The 19,948-nt window shown below is 37.3% G+C and overlaps 1 protein-coding gene across 6 annotated transcripts in view; it reads left to right on the forward strand.

Moving 5' to 3' along the window:
- Positions 1-19,948, forward strand: part of LCORL (ligand dependent nuclear receptor corepressor like) — a 73,986-nt gene that overhangs the window by 10,853 nt on the left and 43,185 nt on the right. For all 6 annotated transcript variants that reach the window (XM_048941359.1, XM_048941358.1, XM_048941361.1 and 3 more), the window contains exon 2: positions 13,220-13,285. In XM_048941359.1, the coding sequence (XP_048797316.1) occupies positions 13,220-13,285 (66 nt within the window). The remainder of the gene's footprint in view (positions 1-13,219; positions 13,286-19,948) is intronic.

A 19,948-nucleotide genomic window follows, 5' to 3' on the forward strand; every position in this document is an offset into this window, starting at 1 on the left:
ACTCAGAAGCACCTGAGCAGCCTCTTCTACCACTGTCTGCAAGAATAGCCATTTGGTGATGATTTGGACGGTACACTTGAGGAGTTCTCCTTTGTGACACTATGCTCCTCCACTTGCCCTCAGAGAACCAACAGACCTCATCAAGTGGCATACAGAATAATTATGAACTAAATACTAAATTGCTTTGTCAATACTAAATCTGTAATGCTCCTCTAGCCTCCTTCATTCTTGACCTTGTAGATCAGTAATAAGTGCTGTTTTGCTCTTTGTGGATTATGAATGACCCTGACATATGAGGCTTAGGAAGTTTGGTACCTGATAAGTAAATTCATGTGGTATTTTCCAGAATACTAGAACTGAGAACCTATATGATTCCTGTGGTGGTTTCCTCATTGCTGGGAATACTTACTCTAATTGTCATTCATTGTATTTTTTTTTTATTTTTTTTTTTTTAATAGAAACCCTAATGCTGTGTTCTTGACCTTTTGAAGATCAAGCTGGGCTTCTTAAGTAGCTCCTATTACCTTCCTAAATTGCTTCATTAACTGGAAAAATTAGCCTACTTAAAATCAGTTCAAAATGCTTAAAGTTACTGTTTTACATTGCTCGAGCCTTGCCGGAAGCAATAGGAAAAAGCTATATTGGGTAAGAGAAACTGGGTGGATTTTGAATGGAACAGAGAAACTCGGTGGAGTTCTGTCTCTTATGATTCTTTATGATTCCTTCTGGAGGAAAAACTAGCTGCTGTTTTGCTTAATGCTTCTGATTAGAATGCTTGACTTCTCAGCTGCTTAAACAGAGTACAGATTTTCATGAACTTTTGTTCAAGGAAGAAAATAGCTACGTAACCCCCTCTCTCTTTTTGACATAATATAAAATGAAAGGGTAACATTTCAGGTTTTTAAAAATAGGCTAATGAACTCGGATTGATTTTTCACTTGTAGAAATGCATGTTTTGTTCTGTTAAGGAGGAATGAGTGCTGCAATACTGAAGGAATGGAGTGTTTCTAAGATAAGTTTGTTGTCCACTGCTTTTATATCTATTCTCTTGTCTGGACTCCCCATGATTGAAGTATTAGAAATCCTCCCATTGTGTACTTGAAATAGGTCTGTTTTTCCTTGATCTCCCTCTTGCCCAGTCAGTTGTTAATAATCAGACTTTTATAAAATGTAGAAATTATTTACAGGAGTGTTACAAATTTGACTAATTTCCAAGAAATTCCCAGAGTAGGTATGTGGTATCACTTGCTTGCTTCTTCATGGTTTGTGTTTCTCACTGGACATGAGTCCAGAACTTGGAATCTTGCCACTTGGTTCTGTGACTTGTGCCATTTAATGATTGGTAGAAAGTTAACGAAATTTTATGGATATGCACTTATCGCATTTTAAAACTTAAAAAACAAACCCAAAATTGTAAGTAGCTGTTTAGCCTAAAATATGTCAAATGCTTTAAAGCAAAAATAAGAGACCAATTCACTTCCTGTTCTTTTACGTTTGACATCTTTTCTGCCTGCCTAATGTAAAGTGAAAATTTGTATTCAAGGTCTTTGTTTCTGTATTTCTGCTTTTTCAGTCTCCAGTGCAAATTGAGAAAATTCAGCTTTTATCATCAAATGTTAAATAATTGAAAGTCTGTACGTGTGCACACATTCTTTTAGTTGTAATACACAGGTTCGGTAGAAGTAACTGTACTCCCTTCTAACTCCAAGGAGTCTGTGATAAAACGTAGATTTCAGATTGGATGTACATGATGTATGAGTTAAGGTATGCTACCTATTTACTTGGAATGATGTTATCATTCCAATACAAGAAAGACAAGGATCTGTTAGGGTCCAGAGGAGAGCCACAAAGACAATCAGAGGGCTGGAGCACCTCCCCTATAAAGACAAGCTGAGGGAGCTGGGCTTATTCAGCCTGAAGAAAAGAGGGCTGCAGGGTGACCTCGTTGCAGCCTTTCAGTACGTAAAGGAAGCCTGTGAACAGGAGGGGAGCCAACTCTTACAAGGGCAGGACAAGGAGAAATGGTTTTAAGTTCTGTGAAAAAGCTTCATAGGGAGTCTATGCATCTATGTCAAGTTGAAGGAAGGGAGATTTAGGTTGGATATTAGGGGGAAATTCTTTACAGAGAGCGGTGAGATGCTGGAACAGGCTGCCCGGAGGGGCTGTGGATGCCCTGTCCCTGGAGGTGTTCAAGGCCAGGTTGGATGGGGCCCTGGGCAGCCTGGTCTGGTATTAGATAGGGAGGTTTGAGGACCTTCCTGCAGCAGGGGGTTGGAGCTTCGTAATCCTTGAGATCCCTTCCAACTTGGGCCATTTTATGGTTCTGTGATGGATTTCTATGATCATTTCTTGTATGCACTGGGTGTGTTCAAGACCAAGTTTGAATGGACAGGTTAAACTAATTCAGAATTCAGTAGTCTAACTGAAGCATGTGAGACACTTTCAGTTTCAACATCAAATTCTAGAAAATCTTGCAAAAAAGGAAACACAGTTTAATACTAAGTATTTAAATTGAATTTTTACATAGATAAGTGCTCAGTTCTTGTTGACCTAGTTGACATGTTGCCAGTTCCAAACTGTGTCTAATTTACCAAGCCTAATTTCGTTTAGATGCAAAAATGATGGCTATGTGTGAAACTTTGGGGGGGGGGGGTTGAGGGGGGGTTTAACTGGATCTTTGAAAGAATAAAGTTGAAGGTGCAAATACATGGCATAGACACCATAGAAGTGCTGTAGTGTAAGTTTATGACGAACATGTCAAATTAACTGATAGCTTAAAGGCATGTCACACTCATTGGTAAAAATTACTTTATGTCCAAGATTATTAAAAATATACAAACCCTGAACAAATTTATTAAAGATGGCATCAACATGTCTGGATATAAAAGCTTGCTAGAATTTATAGGGCTTATGTGTTTACTGCATGATGATTTGTCACCTAGATACGTGATTCATCTCATTCTACGCCAGCAGATAGTAACTAAGTTGTATGAGTCGATTTCGGGGAACTACTGTGTGTGGTCTAGTTAAGGGGTTTCACACAACTGCAAACTCTTCTTAAGAGTAGAAATGAAATTTCTGATTACAAAGGAGTTTGATCTACACAGAGAAAAGAATGATTTCTCTTTTACTCATCATTTCAATTATAAAGAAATATGAAAACTCCCATGAATTAGAAACTCGAAATCCCTTACTGAAGTCTGCCTGCTTAATTTACTGTCAGCGCCAGTTTCATGGATGGCTCCTGAGAGCCATAGCGTAGTGCAGAATCCTAAGTTTCAGTTTCTCGAGAGTTCATCAGGCTTTGAATGTTTTGAATTAAATACTTTTTTTTGGCTCAGTGAACTTGTGTTTTCTGATAACTGTGCTTTTTTCCAACAGCTTTCCACAAGCTCTCCCTTTTTAGCAGAAGACTTTGTGTTTTTGATTCTGATAATCCAGGAAGTGTGCCAGACCTGTTCATTCATTCGTTGATTGCTAGACTTTCACCTAGATGCTGGTTAGGTGCGTGGCACTGCAGAGTAGCAAAGCAGTGTTTGTGACCTGTTCATTGTTACTGGCTTGCTGCAGGCTTCTTCTCTAGGATGATTAAGTAAGCATCTGAATAGGTGTTTGTGTAGGAATAAAGTGTTTATTTAACAATCCTGAGCTTTGGGGCTGGATAGCCATCCTTTTCAGTTCTCTTGTCCTTCTTCAAATCATTATTAATAAGCAAGAACATGCTTCAAACACAGTCTTCTAAAGTAAATGGCTGTTTCTGTTTTAGTCTTGAGTAAAACTCTCCTCAAGCTTAGAACAGTTAAACTGGTACCAACCACATAAGGAAATTGCAGGTGTTTTTCCAAGCTGGACAGTATTTATTTATTTATTTTGCAGTGATATATTTAGTCTTAGCTTTCTTCTCTAAATATACAAGCTACAGACTTGTAACCACCCTAAATTATCATAGAATCATAGATTGATTTGGGTTGGAAGAATCCTTTAAAACCATCTAGTTCCAACCCTCCTGCCTCTAGCAGGGACACCTCCCACTGGACCAGGTTGCTCAAAGCCCCATCCAGCCTGGCCTTGAATGCCTCCGGGGTGGGGGCATTCACAGCCTCACTGGCTGTTCCAGTGTCTCACCAGCCTCACCGTAAAGAATTTCTTCCTAATATCTAGTCTAAATCTACTCTTTTCCAGTTTGAAGTCATTTTCCCTCATCCTATCACTAGGTGCCCTTACAAAAACATACTTAAGTGTTCTTTGAAATGTCTGTCCTATGTCCTGCTGCAGGGCTGACTAGTTTAACGAGGTCCAACATGTGATGAGAGTGGAAAAAGAAATTACGATAGACAGCTCGGCCAGTTGGTGGTGCCCACATTCTGAGGTAGCTGGTGCGTCTTGCGCTGCTATTACTGGGTCTTGTATTTGATCACCTATGTTAATGTCAAGGAGTGAAGCCTGGGATCATGGAAAGATTTTTCTGTTATGTGATAGAGAAATGTCTGCTGCCTAAATGCTGGTCACTATAAGCAGTAGCAGATCCATGTTTTTTTCATTGGCTTGCAAATATGTAAAGTACAGATTGATCTTGATGTTCAGTGAGGTTCACACCAGTTCCAGACCTAGATGTCTCTGATTGACAGCTAGGATTACACCACTGTTACAAGAAATAAGAATTTTTAATGTAAACAAATGAAACTGTAGTTCCCTAAGAAGCAATTTTCTTTCCTTTTCCCAAATTTCCAAAGTGTTGCCCTTACGCTTTTCAAATTAGAAATAATGCTGAAAGTATCTTGTTGCTGCTTCAGAGATTAAATCTCACTTTAATTTTGACGATATCTAGAAGCTGCAGTAAAAGGTGCCATGGCCTCTGTACAGATCTACAGTGACACATTGTTATAGAAGAATTATGTACTTTGGAGTATTGAGGTGCTTCATTTTTCATTGCACCTCATTTTTTTTAACAGTTTTTAATAAATACTTGAAAACTAGACCTGATCTCAAAATCGGTGTTAAATTTCTGTCTTTGCTTAAACTGCAAATCTGATTTTATTTATTTTCTATTGGCTGCCATACTTCTAAATAAAACTGTTGAACAATTGGGGAGGGGGGTGGGGAACACTTCCGCTCTTTGTTTTGCTCCTGAGGTATTGCCAATGGCTGCCTCTAGCACTGCAGTTTTGCTCCCTCTTTGCATTCTGATGAACTGCTTAATGACTTAACTTGCTCTTCAGATGCCTGTGTTCTTCTTGGAGACCACACTGTCACCTTTAGAAAGTTCTCCGTAGGAACTCAAAAGCAAGGATTTCTAGCTGAACTGAAGAGTAGCTTGTTAGAGCTGAAGCTATTCTGTACTTACGTTTCACATCTCGCTGACGAGTGTGTGCAGTGTATGGTTCACCTGATTTCTTTTCTTTGACAGCAGCACTGTCCTCAACTACACTAATTTTTTGAGTCAAGATTTTCACTAGACAAATATCTTTTTAGCTTTGGTTCAGAATTTGTATTGGAGTCTAAATAGAGGATTTCCTCCCTTTCACATTGGAATCTCTGGTATGTTGGTTCCTGTTTGCTCAGGGATCTGAATCCATACAGTAAAGAAAATGAACTTAAATGTTTTAAAACTTTCTATTTTGTAAGTGCTTTTTTTGAGTGCAGTAAGCAAAAACTGGGATTGAGCTGGACACAGTATCGTAAACCCATCCTACTGTGCCCTTGTGAAATCTGTCCTTAATATCTCCTGAGAATGTTTCCAAAAGGAAACGGAACTGCTTCTCACCTGAGAATGTGGCCAGCATTTTGTCAAATAGTGAGTGTACTAGATAGACGTTCTGCAGTGACCTTGCAAAGGGTGTGTGGAGGGGTGGAGGAATAACCTCTTTCAATTTTAAAAATCACTCGTTTTTTCTTCTGTAGTCATGATCTGGATCTGGGGTATTTTGCCAGCAGCCTAGTTCCATTTTTTTTTTCTTCCAATTTGTATAAATAGCAAAAATGGTGGTGTTTTTCCTTTTTTAACTTGAAACCTCAATGGTTTTATAACCTGGTAGATTCTTTCCAAATTCTTGTTACAGCAGAATTAATCTTTTTTTTTTTTTTTTTTTTTTAAAGTAATGTCTATATGTGAAGAGTAAATATATGAACCTATCTGTAGCTTGGGAGGGTGGGAGCAGCTGCTGACCTCTAGAAGAAATTGACAGATGTTAATGTCAAATTTAAGTTACTCCCTTAAATTCCTTGCTTGCTTTTATAAAATATGAAAATAAGTCTGTAGAATACTCTCCTTTATAACAAGTTGTAAGAGAACTGCTGCTGGTATCCTAATGAGGTAAAGATCACTAGGTGTATAAGAGAAAGAGATTAATAACTACTTGATGCTTTTCAAAAACTTAAATTGGTGCTACAAAAAACTCAAAATGCTTTCTGAATCAATCAGATGGTCTGATGTACAAGAGGAACTTGGTGATGGGTGATTAAGGAGCACACATTTTTAAGGGATTTAAGTTTTTCATGCAATTAGATTATTTTTTTCTGACGTTTAGAAACAGAAGACTCTTCCTTTATTTGGAGACAAGCATGCCAACAAAATCCAGACTTAATTAGGTAACCATTTTTCTGAGAAACCAGCACAGCGCATTATCCAGTATGTTGGAACATGAAGTGCAAGCAGCACCTGTAAAATGCAGGCATTTGTTTAGAAAGCTGTAAGTTGATACGACTAGAAATAAAAAGATGAGTGAATATGAGCTCTAAGCCCCTTGCTTATCAAAAAGATAACTTGTAAGAAAGGCAGATGACTTCTTTGCCTTTAAGTAAGCCAAAACAGTATGTATTTCTATTCTTGCACCTGTATTTTGAAGTATTGAAGATAGAACTTGTAGAGAACCAGAAATGAGTCATTCAGAGACTGAGGAAGGTGGTGCTCTGTCTGCCTGGAGTACTTTTCAAAAGCAAACAGAAATTCTAATTCCTGACAAGACTAAAGATGCAGATTCTGCCTCTGTTTAAACTTGACTAAATCAATGATACGTTATTAATGCAAACCACAACACATCATTCAGATACACCTCTGAATTCTACGCAGTTGTGAAACTGCACAGTGGGGACAAGTACAACTGCAATTTGATGCTGCAGCTAATGTATTAATAACCAGGAGGGATCACTTACAGCTAAGCAAAGAAACAAATTGCAAAGGGAAAAATGTTGGATCTGATAGTAGAAAAACCAAGCTTCACGTTTTCAATTGCAGAAATATTTCTATACAGATTTTGTTTTATTATTATTGATAGTAACATCAGCATTGACTAGTGAAAGTTTTTGCGTGAACTGTATGGCACGGTACTATACAAACCATAGAGTTACTGCTATTGACGTAAAAGTGTGTGGGAGAAAGGAGGCTAAGCAGTTCAGGAGGTTATTGGGTCACACAGTAGGCTGGAGCACGCAGGGCCTGTCTTTTCATCCTTACATGTCCATAATTTCTTCCCAGTGTGGTTCTGGTTTCTGAGACTCCTCGTGCAGTCATCATAGATGAAGAAACACCTTCTCAAAACACGGGATTTGTTGTGCAACTTCCACATGGGAACAGAACTTTCATGAAAGCAATATTCCCAGGCTCAAAGGAAGATAATTCAGAAGCAGGAATCTTATGTTAAACTGGCTTGATTACAACTAGGTGTAATAATACTGCTGTTATATACTAAACAATGAGAAGGAAGTTTCTTTTCAATGCTGTCTGGTGGTATTGTACACTTTGTGCAATCTCGTTAAATGTAATCCTATTCTTTGGATTTTCCCAATTACACTTTAAAGATCATTTGTTCATTTTTAGTCCCCTAGCGGTTAAAATCAGTTTTAAATGAATCTTAATGTATTTTTCTTTTAAAAGCAGCATTACTGTATGAAACCCCATGCTGTGTAGAAAGTGCATTTGTTTTTCCTTTACGTTTTCCTTTGGTTACCTTAGAATATTAAATAAAAGAGCTCAGTTATCTACAGCAATATTCCTTGTCTGAAACATGTTATTTAACAGCATATTTCTTCTTAAACTGTAAGAGAGGTGAGGTATGATTTATTTATTTATTTTAATTAAGAAGCCAAATAAAGTAGGAATTTGGATTTTAGTAAAACCATGCTTCAGTTGTGATTCCTAGTATTGTAAGCCACTAAGTGGAGGAAGGTGGAAGCTGGGTCATAGTTTTTTAGGTGCATTAAAGTTATGAAGATAACAAAGCAAATAGAATTGTGTATTGCAAGGTGGGTTAACAAAAGTGTGTTTTAAAGAAACTTGAGATCCTGTGGTGTCTCCAGAGGCTGTAGTGCTCGAAGCTGAAAGTCTTCTTTCATTGTAGTAAATGAAAACATGCATGAATGCTCCTGTCCTTCAAATCATTGTGCAGCAATCTTGTCCGTTCTGTACCTAAATGAGAATGTGCTGGAGAAGAAGGGAATAGGCAGAATTTAAGTGCATCCAGCATTTTCTAAATGCATAGTTAGGAAACAACTAACAACTAAATTGCCTCTTCCAATAAGTAACTCTTCAACATTAAGGTGAAAAATGAAGCAGTACATGTGAATCCGATGAGCAAAACTGTTCAATATGTCTCTCTTGAGTTTAATTTTTTTCTAAGAAATTGATGTTCATCTATGATTACTATTATGTATCCAGAGATAAGAATTAAATAGCCCTTGGGTGGGAAAGGATATCAAAAGTGAATGTATTTAGAAATATTTTCACTGAAGGCTTATCAGTTCATTTATTTAGATTTTCCTAAACTTGAAAAAGCTGCAGCAGACTGGGGAGGTTGGGGGATAGTGGGGAGGGAAACGAATATCAAGGAAGGGTTTTTCTGATAACTTAATATAAGACAATCTATGTGGGTATAACTTGAATTCTAGGTGTTTCCTTTACTGCTCCCTTTCCTCCTCTATGGCTACAGTGGTGTAGCTAGTTATATGGGTTACTGGTGACTGTTAAAAATGACTGTAGACAAACACTTCAATAAACCTTGCTTGGCCTGTAGTTTGCCTAGGCCTTGTGAGACTCTTTGTTGAGGTTTAGTGTTTACGTCTGCTAGCATGAAGTAGGAGAGCAAGGAAAAAGGTGGAAATTTTTTACTAAAACTTAATCTGTTGTTATTATTCAAATGTCTCAAAGTTATCTTCATCACTATCACCGCCCCAAAAAGCCACCCTTGCAGCTGAAGACATAGATTTGAATTACTGCCAAAGCAGAAACATACAAATGGAAAGAAAAAGGAAAAAAAAAGACTTGTGAGGAAATGAGTGTCAAGGATGAAAAGGATGAATGGAAATATCTGCTGTTATAAAATGGAATCTGTCTTGAAAAGAACAGATCAAAATACTGGAGTTAATATGATAATAAGCAAGACTAGGGCAATCCAGAAATGAGTTTGATGTGGAAAATACCAAATCTATCAGAAACATTTTAATATAGTAAAGTATCCTGTGCACATACTGCTGTTCTTTCGCAGCTGTGTAGTAATTATCTTTCCAACTTCAGACCTGCCAAGTGGTGTGTTTGAAAATGGTACTCAAATGTCAGCTTCATTTTATCACATGTAATCTTCTTGGATGTTCTCCTGATGCTTAGACTGAGTCATTCAAATACATTTGTTGAAAATGTGCTTCCAGTCTCAGTTGTGAGATGCTACTTATGGTGTCCTTGCTTCTGGCACTTCATGCTGTTTGGTGCTTTTACCCTCTCTGCCATTCTTCTGCTTCCTGGAAGCCCTCTTTATCAGGCAAGCCTGTTGGCAGTGATGATTTCATTTACCAAATGAATTCTTTCTTTCTCAGAGACAATCTTACTGCCATGAAAGCTGAAGTCCTGCCTGCAGCGAGATGGTTGTGTGCTTATTTGCTGGAAGTTTCTCCTGTCAAAGCCTTCAGCCTTGGTCAACACCAGGGCTCCAGTGTACTTCACTATTGTACCAGGACCCCTACAGTTAACTATGATCTGAAGATCTCCCTTGACGCCACCGTGGGTGGTTGTGTAGATGAGCAGTAGGTAATATTGCAGTAGTCAAGTGAACTGTAAAATCTTCCAGCAACATCATTAGGTCTTGTCTCTGGGCAAGCAGCACGCCTTCAGAGATGGCATGTCTGTATGCATGTGGAAGTCTTCATCCCACTTACAAAGAGGTCTGCAACCACAACCAGCCACTGCTTCCTTTTAGTAGCATTGGTAGTGGACATGTGGACTGGGCTTAGATGCCAAACCTAGCAGCACTTGTTCCTCCTCCCCTGTTCCTCATCTCTGGGCCTTTTCAGCACCTCTTTCTGTTGCTTCAACTCACAGCTTAAGCCTGCTTTGTCTTGGAAGACCTTATCCTAGCAGGAATACAGCAGATTTGGTAGAAGGTGATCATAAGCAGAGTGGGGGGAAACTGCTTGAAAAGGAAGTTGGCAACTTTGTTTAGGAAAGTAAACTAAGAAAATGTTCTTCCATGAAAAGACCAGCAGTATCATAAACTTCTGCTTATGAAAACTGTTGAGGTGACCTGACTTGAATCATGAAAGTTGTCAAATAGTGAATAGAACTGATACTCTTTTTAGATGAAGATACAAGATGCCAAGTAACAAATTGGTTAAGAGGTAGATGGAATTAAATTGACATAATCAAGCATTGCAAAATAATAAAGATCTATGCTTCTCTTCAATTTGGAGTCTAATAGTGTCTATGATAAATTAGCACTACGTGCATAAGGCAGTTTGAAGTTAGGAAAGCAACCAGCCACCAAGAGATGCTTGTGAAAACACCTGTAAAATGAACATGGAACAGCTTTTTTATTTTTGAGTATTTGGTGAGATGCAGGTGTGTGAGCAAAGTGTATCTCTGACTACTGTCTGCAGGCCCTTCAGGCTTTTGAAGACTGCTAAAGCAGCTGCTTTCACTTCCAATGAAAGTTTTATTGAAAATCGTGATGTCAAATGATTGCACTTTATAAAATGGTCCTGGCAGATATTCAGCAGCAGCTGTATGAGAAGCCAGAATGTTTTGTTTTTTTTCTGTTTAGGCTAAATTGAAATTTTGATAAATAGGAACCTGAACAAGCTCAAGAAGTGAGCCTATGTCAACCTAATGAGTCCAACAAGGCCAAGTGCATGTGTTGAGTTTTAGTAAAGACAGTCCCAGATATGTAAACAGACTGGGAAAGGAACTCCCTTAAATCCTCCTGAATCCTTCAGGCAGCTGAGAACTGCCTGAAGTAGGAGTGGAATATATCTTTTCTGGGAGAATTTGGGAATAAGGCCAGGAAAAGACTATGTTGTGAGGTTTGTGGATGATATCAGTCTGTGTGGTTTGGTTACACAGCTGAGAGATGGGATGCCATCCAGAATGACCTAGACAGGCTTAAACATCTGGGCTTGGGAGAACCTGGTGAGATTCAGCAAAGCCACAAACAAGGTCTTGCATCTGGGTTGTGGCAACCCCCACTGTCAGTACAAGATGGGAGATGAAATGGTAGAGCACAGCCTTGCAAAAAGGACCTGGAGTACTGGTGGATGGCAAGCTGGACATGTGTCAGCAATGTGCCCTTGCAGCCCAGAAAGCCAACCGTATCCTGGGCTGCATTGAAAGAAATGTGGCCAGCAGGGCAAGGGAGGTGATCCTGCCCATCTGCTCTGTGCTGGTGAGGACTCACCTGGAGTACTGCATCCAGATGTGGAGTCCTCTGTACAGGAGACTATAAACAGTCTCCTTGTAAGGCATGTTCTCCAAGTTCTAGAATGATTTGAATTTATATGGCACTGAATCACTGATTCAGTGGACGATATTTCAGTAAAATTTCAGCGTTCATTTGGGCCTTGGAATTTTGCTTTCTAATTCTTGGGGACTATATTAATAAAAAAAAAAAAAATTGAGAAATTGCAAAATAAAAAAAAAAAAAGACATCTAAGATAGAAATAAACACTTGTATCTCAAATCATGGAATTATTGAAAGTACAATTGCATTCAGTTGAATTTAATAATATATAATTCATGTATGAAAACATGGAGTTATGCAAAATCTGAAAGGTACCCTTTAATGCAAGTGTGACCTTTCTGACTGAGCAGCTCCTGTGTGTTAAGCAAAATTCTCTCATTTATGTTAGAATTTTAATCTATTATTTAAGACTACTAAAGGTACAGTGGATATTTATTCCTCCTCTGTCACCAAATACAACACTCCTCACACCAACACGCATACAGTCTAAAGCAGTGTAAATATTGCTGGTGATAGAGGGCATCACAAATGTTGAGCAGACATAATAAAGTCTGTCAGTTCTCTGCTGACAGGCAGTTTTTTCTCAAGGATATCTTTTTTTGTAGTAGGGTGATAAAATACTCTTGTAAAGTGCTAGAATGTAGCTCCATCTTTGATATGGGCAGCCGCCAAGTCCCAAGTATGGAGAACATGAACCTTCAAATGCTGCTTTGAATTATCCTCTTAGCTGAAAATAGGCTTACTATATAGAAGTCTATAGAAGAGGAGGCACTTGAAAACTGTTTACGTTTTGAATTATACTTATGTTGATAATGAGATACAATTTTTCACCGTATTTCATCAGTTGTCCTGTTTTGTTGTGTGTGGGATGGCTTTTTTGTTTGTTAGTTGATTTGCTCCTCTCCACTGCTGCAGGATGTGATTTTACAAAGTACCTAGAACAGAATAGCTGGTCAATCTGGAAAATAATTGGGTTTATCTAATCCTCAATTTTAAAAGGTTTTTGTACAGATACTTAGAACTGCAGAGAACTTCTGTAACATCAGAAGCAGAAGTTTTTAAATACATTTTTAGGAATACTGGCCTTCTGAGATAGTGTGATGTTAGTGAGTCTAAGCAAGATGTTTCTAATTTTTGCAGTCCTATCCCTTCCCGCTCTCTTCTTCCAATTTCTAATTCACAGTGTAAGAAAGGCTTCACTTGTGTAGAGCTATGAGGTTAATCTTCCCACCTTTAAGATTCTGTGGCAGTTATTTTAAGTCTAATGAGGTTGTTGGGGCATGGCTTAATAGGCTGACTGTGTGCAGATGGCAGCTGCCTTGTCTTGTGTTTATCTTCTAATCCTGTTGAACGGTCCTTTAGCAGCAGGAATATTTATATGATAAATGTAACAATTTTTGAAATTGCTCGTGGGATTTGAGAGTATTTGATGTTAGTTTTCTCAAATTTTCTTTCCGTTTAAAATAAACGTTTAATTCACTGTTCTAAATGTTTGTTTCCAGGTTTTGAAAGTATTTTAGAAGGGCTTTATGGACCAAGGCTACGAAGAGACCTCAGTTTATTTGAAGGTAAATGGGCCAACTTTTAGTTCAATGATCTTTATTTGCAAGTTTTTCTTTTAGCTAGAAGTACTCTAAAATATGTATTTTAAAATACAAAAAAAAAAAAAGAAAAAAAAAAAAGCAGGAAATCTCCAGTTGTTTTTCTTTCTAATGTATTTTTCTTCACGTTCATGTCAGTACTGGGCAGAGGCAAAACCCAATTTGAAAGTACTTGGGTTGTATATGCAGTGAAATTTTGGATTAGTAAAGCTTTCCTGAGTAGCTCTCATGAGTGTTTTACTTTTCTGGAATATTTCATCTCTGGTTTCATTCTCTGGACATCTTTTAGACCAGCTTGACTTCTCTACTAGCATTAATTGGAAAAGGGAAGATTATGAACGTTAATTGGCTTTTTCTATTACTCAAATTTTAATATTTATGTAAAAAAAAATATATATATATATATTTTTTTTCCACTCTTGTGCAATATCTGTCCTTATTTCATGTGAGTTTGGTGTTGGAGTGTTAATAACATCTAGGTGTTTAGCTAAGTATTTATCAGTTTTTAACAAAAGCCAAGGATGAGAATCTAGCACTAAATAGCCTTGAAATTTTGAAATAAATGTTTTGTTGAAATAATTTCCATAGTTTTAAAAAAAGCTTCTTTGTTATAAGCTTTCAAAACGTTCAATTTAATTTCTGATAGTTTTATTGTTTGGTAATGTAATTTATGAAGTTTATACTTTATATGCTGGTAGCACATGAGATGGAGAGTTATATACTGTGTATGTTTGCTTAGAGCAGGTTTGGAACAATTGCTTTAACATGGCTCTGGTTTTGTTGTCTCTGTATTGCATAAGTTCCTTGGCCTGTATCATATGCACAATATTTTCAAGGAAGGGGAAGAACTTCAAAACATTATTTCACTGCTATTTTAAGATTAATTTTCTGTCATTTATAAAGTTAGGCATGCCTCTAGTTAGACTCTGAAAAACACGTGTAGAATTGGGCTAAAGCTTATTTTCTGGATTAGTATTTCCATCTAGTGTGTTTAAAAACAAGCACGTTACTCTGGAAAGTGAAGAGGGCAGTGTTAATCTTAGTGTACAGTATTTTTGGTTTGGTTCTAATTCTAATGTGTTATGTGGTAGGCTTCATATTGATCAGTTATTAAAGTTTTATTTTCTTGTGTTAAAAGGTTTACAGTTTGATAGAAAATTCAGGGTATTCTTGGGGTTTTGCATAAGAAGACAAAGCACTGACCAGGACATAAGTGTTACAGCTAGAAGAGCCCAATAGTCAACTGTAAAGTGTTAAGTTACTGCTTTAGAGTTGCTTCATGTCCGTTGCTTCACTTCTAATTGGAAATACTCATTAACCTCATGTTGTTGAAGATTTCTTGTGACCTTCCATTTAAGGTGGTCTGTGGTGTCCATTGTTTACAGAGGATCTTGGGCTTACTAGTTTTTTTTCGTCCTGCAGATAAAGTTCATGTTAATCTAAAATGTAATCTGTTGAAAGTTATTCCCCATTCCCCAGCCCCCCTCATTTGCCAATAATATTTCCGTTTGTCTTGTTGAGTTTTTTGGTTTTTTTTGACAGTTAAAGCTTTTTCCTATATGTCTGACACACCTGTAAAGAAAGCTGTTTTCAGTTCTGAAGCAACTGCAGAAGACATAGATGATGATAGGGTGCCCTCCTTACCTTATTCCTTTCTATTCATTTTTTTTATACATATAGATACTATAACAGTCTGAAAGAGATTGCTGTGCTCCTTAAATGTGGTAGACATTGACCTCATAGGATGCAGGTCTGTTTCTAAATTGTCATCAGAATTGTGTTGTAAAGTCTAATGCAGCAGTTTTGTGTAAGATTGACAATAGATCTTCCCTTTCAGTATAGAAGTACAGTTTTTCCGTTTTAAAGATAAAGAAACTGAGACAAACTGGATTTGCCTTATTTTAAAAATGTGGCTGGTATGAAGAACAAAATGCACATTTTTAGGCTCAGCAACATTCCAAAGTCACTATGTCCTATAAGTTGTCTATTTTGTTTGTCATGAGCACTGTACTACTACTATGTATATGCAGCATTATGCCTCTTTACCAGGAATGCATGTTTCTTTGAGTGGAGATCAAGAAATCAGATATCTTACTAACCTGAAAATATGCGAGGATCTGCTGAAATAAAATAAATAAATTACAGTGACAACTTTCAGATGTAGATTTTAGTTTTACTGGTTTATTTTTCTTACTTTTCAAGGAAAATATCTTGTAAACCTTAGAAATTATTTTACTAAATATCCAGGTTAATTAAGTAGCCATTCATGATAACAGATAGCTACCTGAAGAGGGAAGGATTTTCATCATTATCCTAAAATTCTTTCACATTATATGTATAGGACTTGTATTTGCATGAATAATTATCATCACCTTCATTATTCATCATCTTTTTCTTTTTTTTCCTCCTCGTTTGCTTTAATAGCTTGTCTTCTAGGTGCAAAACTGTCCAGTGCGTATCTTGGTATTAGGTCTTCCTAATTGTTTGCTTACACCCATGTTCTGCTAAATAGATTCACATGTAATTTGTTACTCTTTACATTCTATATATGGATATTGAGCTGAAATGTTGGCTTTTCTTCTGTTATGTGTGTGTTTCTTATTTTGGGTTTGTGTTCTGAGATTTTGGATGAGATTTGGAAGGAAAGGATTCTGTTATAGACAGAGAGAACGCATTATTGTGCAGTGTGAAAAAGCAGCTCTCAAAAAAAAAAGACCAATAATTTTGAGGCTGTACTGTATTATTTTTTTCCCTTGAATTCCTGAATATTTATTCATAGTGGAAGTAAAGCACTGAAAACTTATGTTAGAAGCATGAATCTTTAGTTGTAGTCAGGGCTTCATGATAAAAAGTAGTAACACAATCAGCACCTCGGTTATTTAATGTACTTACTAAGGAAAATAGCATTATTTTTTTTTTTAAAAAGGATTTGTTTGCAATTGTGACAGCTGTAATAATTATGACACTGTAATGCAAAAAACATGGAAAATGCAAAGTTGTTTTTATTTACTCTTTTCAGACTTAGTAGACAATTTAATATTTAAGAGGTAAATATGAAAGCTGTTTTAGTACTACACGTCTGTTAATTTGCTTAATTCAATGTGACTGAGGAAAAAAATTTGAGGGAAACAAAGATTTAAATAACTTAATTGAAAATAGGTGATAGTTTTGTCAAAGATCAATATTTTATTTAAGAAAGGAAATAGATTTAGTGGCTTTGAACTAAATGGCATTGGTTTGAAGTAGTAATCTGAACCACGCTTAGCATTAAAATGCTCTTTGCAGCTTTTGCTCAAGGGCTGGCTAGTTTTCTAGGTTGTTGCCAAGTCTTTATTGGCTGACACCAAGCAGCATAAAGAAAGATCAACCTTATTCTCTCCCCTAAAGTTGTATGTAGCCAAAAGGCTATCTGTGCCTCTGGTCTTTCTAAGAGTATGATTGTCTATCTGTAGTTAAAAACTAGTACTGACATCAGTATGTTTTCTCCCATGACCTAAGACAGTCATATGCCTGGCATTTGATGTATCGACAAACACCGCAGCAGTTGCCTATGTTTGCCTTTTTTTCTCTCAGAAAAGCACTGGTCTGAGGTGAGGAGTAAGACATTTCTGAAGGTATCTTCCAAAAGCCACTTGTGAGATGTGAAATCAAGTTGCCCTGAGCCTACATCTGTTACTGATGTATCATTAACAACAGCCTATGTGTAAAGAAAAACATTAGTTGGTTCTTTTTTTTAATTTCCTGCACCAGAAGAGAAGTATGAATGCACGCATTGCTGTGCAACTGCTGAAAAACTCTGCAGTAAGATGAAGCTCTGAAGGAAGATGTCTAGGAGGACAGTTTGAAATAATTTTGTTACTGCAAAGAGCCTCTTTCTTCCCTTTATTTCTCATGTTATTTTTTTCTAAAATATGACTTGAGTGTTTGAGACAATCTCTGACAGATCCTTTAGCCTTTGTCTTTTCATCAGTACTGTGGTTTTTAACCACTCTTTTAAAAAGTTATAACAATTGTTCTTATCTTTTTACTAAATTTCAAAGTACTTGTATTGCAGAAGTTCAGAATTGATCCATTACCTATATATTTTTGAGTTCTTATTCTCTTGGCATTTTTCTTTAGCTCACTGGATTCCTGATACATTACATTAACATGAGATAGTCTTTTTTGCATAAATTTAGTGTCATGCAGAGCTGATGCTTCTCAGGTCTTGCCTGTTTGCTGACGCACAGGGATTGCTCTCCAATTGGACTTTTAATAGTGGAACTTGAAAATTTCTAGTCCAAAGAATTTCTCTAATAACTATAAAATTTGTCCTGGAGTTACACTCACAATCTCAACATTCATAAGTAGTCCTATTGTGGTTTCAGGGAGAACTATGAAAACATGTATTTGTTAATTTGTTAAGTGTAGCGTGCATCAGTTTTTTATAAGCAGACATGCTGAATGAATAGCTCTACCAGTCAGGAGTGTTGAGATTAACATTGTTCTTACTGTACAGTCAGGAAAATCCTGTCTTTTTTTTTATGATCAATTCTTTCTCCAACATATCAAAATCGCTCTGTATTTCCAGGAATGCAAACCAGCAGATTTTTAATGCAGAATTCTGCTTTATGTTCGTATTTGAGAATGAAGCTTACACTATTACCTCAGAATTTTTATTTTTAAACTAATTATGTTCAAATTCAACATAGGACCCTCATTTTCTTTTGGGTTAATTTTATTTCTGGTGGTCCCTCTGTGATATTTGGGAGAGTTAACAGAAGAAAACAAAAATAAAACCACTGCCAACAAAACTGTACAGCATTCATGAGAGAGGAATGTGGGCAGGGGGAAGGAACATGAGAAACGTTTTTGAGACACCAATGTCAGAGAAGGAGAGAGAGAAGGTACTCCAGGTATTGGGGCAGAGATTCCCTTGCAGTAGCCTGTGGAGGGTACCACCTGGGGAAATAATCTGGAGCACTTGGACAACCACACCAGAGATGATATCAGTGCTCCAGTCCAAGGAAGGCCTTACGCCACAGCAGATGGATGTGCCCTGAAAGAAACTACAGCCCTTGGAGAGCTCACCCAGGAGCAGTTTTTCTGGAAGAAAATGTGGCCTGTGGGGAACCCATGCTGGAGCAGTCTTATTTTGAAGGACTGTGCCCTGTGCTAAGGCCCCACACTAGAGCACTTCTTGAACTGCAGCCATTAAGAACAATCCACACTGGAAGAGTTGATGAAGGCCTGTAGCCTGTGGAAGGGATTGCGTGCTGAAAATGGGGAAAATGGGAGGGGGAAGAAGGAGCAGAGAATTCTTATGAACTGATGAGGACTTCAAGATCCATATGTTCCTTCCACTTTTGGAGCTGGGGAGGAGATAAGAGTCAGGAACGAAGGACTGACTGTAAAGATGGTGGGGAAGGGTGTTTAGTTTTGCCTTTTTTTTTCATTATGGAAATCTGTTTTGAATGGCAATAAATTAAATTTACTTTCTCCAAGTTGAGTCTTGTGCCTGTGACAGTACTTGGTAAGTGATCTTCCTGCATTAGTCTTGACCTGTGAGTTTTTTAATCTTGATCCAGGAATTTTTCCATCTTGTTTTTCCCCTCTAACCTGCTGAGGAGGGAAAATGAGAGTGATGAGTTTGGAGTTCTGGCAACCAGCCTGGGTCAATCTACCACAGCATAAAGAAAGTAGTTGTACTATGAAAGTAGAAAACAAGTATATTTTTAAGCTATAAGCACATAAAGCGGAAGTGACTGGCATGGTGGAAGACCTTGTTCTTCTAGTTAAATTAATATTCACCTTTCAAAGTGATGTAACTATGATCAAGATTTATGCACAACCAGGATGCTGTAGGAAAGGCTGTTGTAAATGTAAAGGCAAAGCATTATCTTGAAAACATGGCCACCTGTGTTCAGGAAACAGGAGACCAAGTAGCAACAATGCAGAGAAAATAGGGCTGAGTACCATGAGAGAAGACCGAGTGGACTAAATTAGCCTAGCAAAATTAAGTGTAAGGGGGGGATGATGCTATTACCTGTAAGTATGTCAAGATACCAGATACCCACAAGTGATAATTGTTTGGATGTAAGAACTGTGCTGCCACAAATGCAGTCTGGAATTGCTATGAGTGAATTTAAACAAGAAACTGGAAGATTTTCAGAGCAGTCAATTTTGGAAAATCGTCAGTGATTGGTGATTTGTGAAGAAAAGAGTATGTGATAGAAAGCTAACTTGAAATGGAGCTTAGTAACACGATTAAGGAAAGTAGATGATGCATTTCCATTCTGATCTGTTTAAGTCCTGTATTTGCTCAATAGTAATGTAGGCCTTCTGATAACTTAAGATATGTTATTTATGTTTGAGTCAGAATAAACAAATAACTTCAAATGAGTGTAGGGTTTTGATTTATTTGTAGGGGTGACACAGGATAAAATATATTTCAATACAATACATGTTTCTCAAATGGTGAGGGATCTATCCTAGTTTCTAGCTTAGTTTGATAAAGGTTTGCAGTCTTTCATTAAAAATAATAAGACTGAGATTCAGAGCTTAATTTACTGTACTCAGATACCTAGGATAACTGTAGTACAACTGAAACGTATGAATTTATGAAGGGTGCTCTGGAAGTAATGCCTCCTG

This window comes from Lagopus muta, chromosome 4, assembly GCF_023343835.1.
Source record: "Lagopus muta isolate bLagMut1 chromosome 4, bLagMut1 primary, whole genome shotgun sequence".
Lineage (NCBI taxonomy): Eukaryota > Metazoa > Chordata > Aves > Galliformes > Phasianidae > Lagopus > Lagopus muta.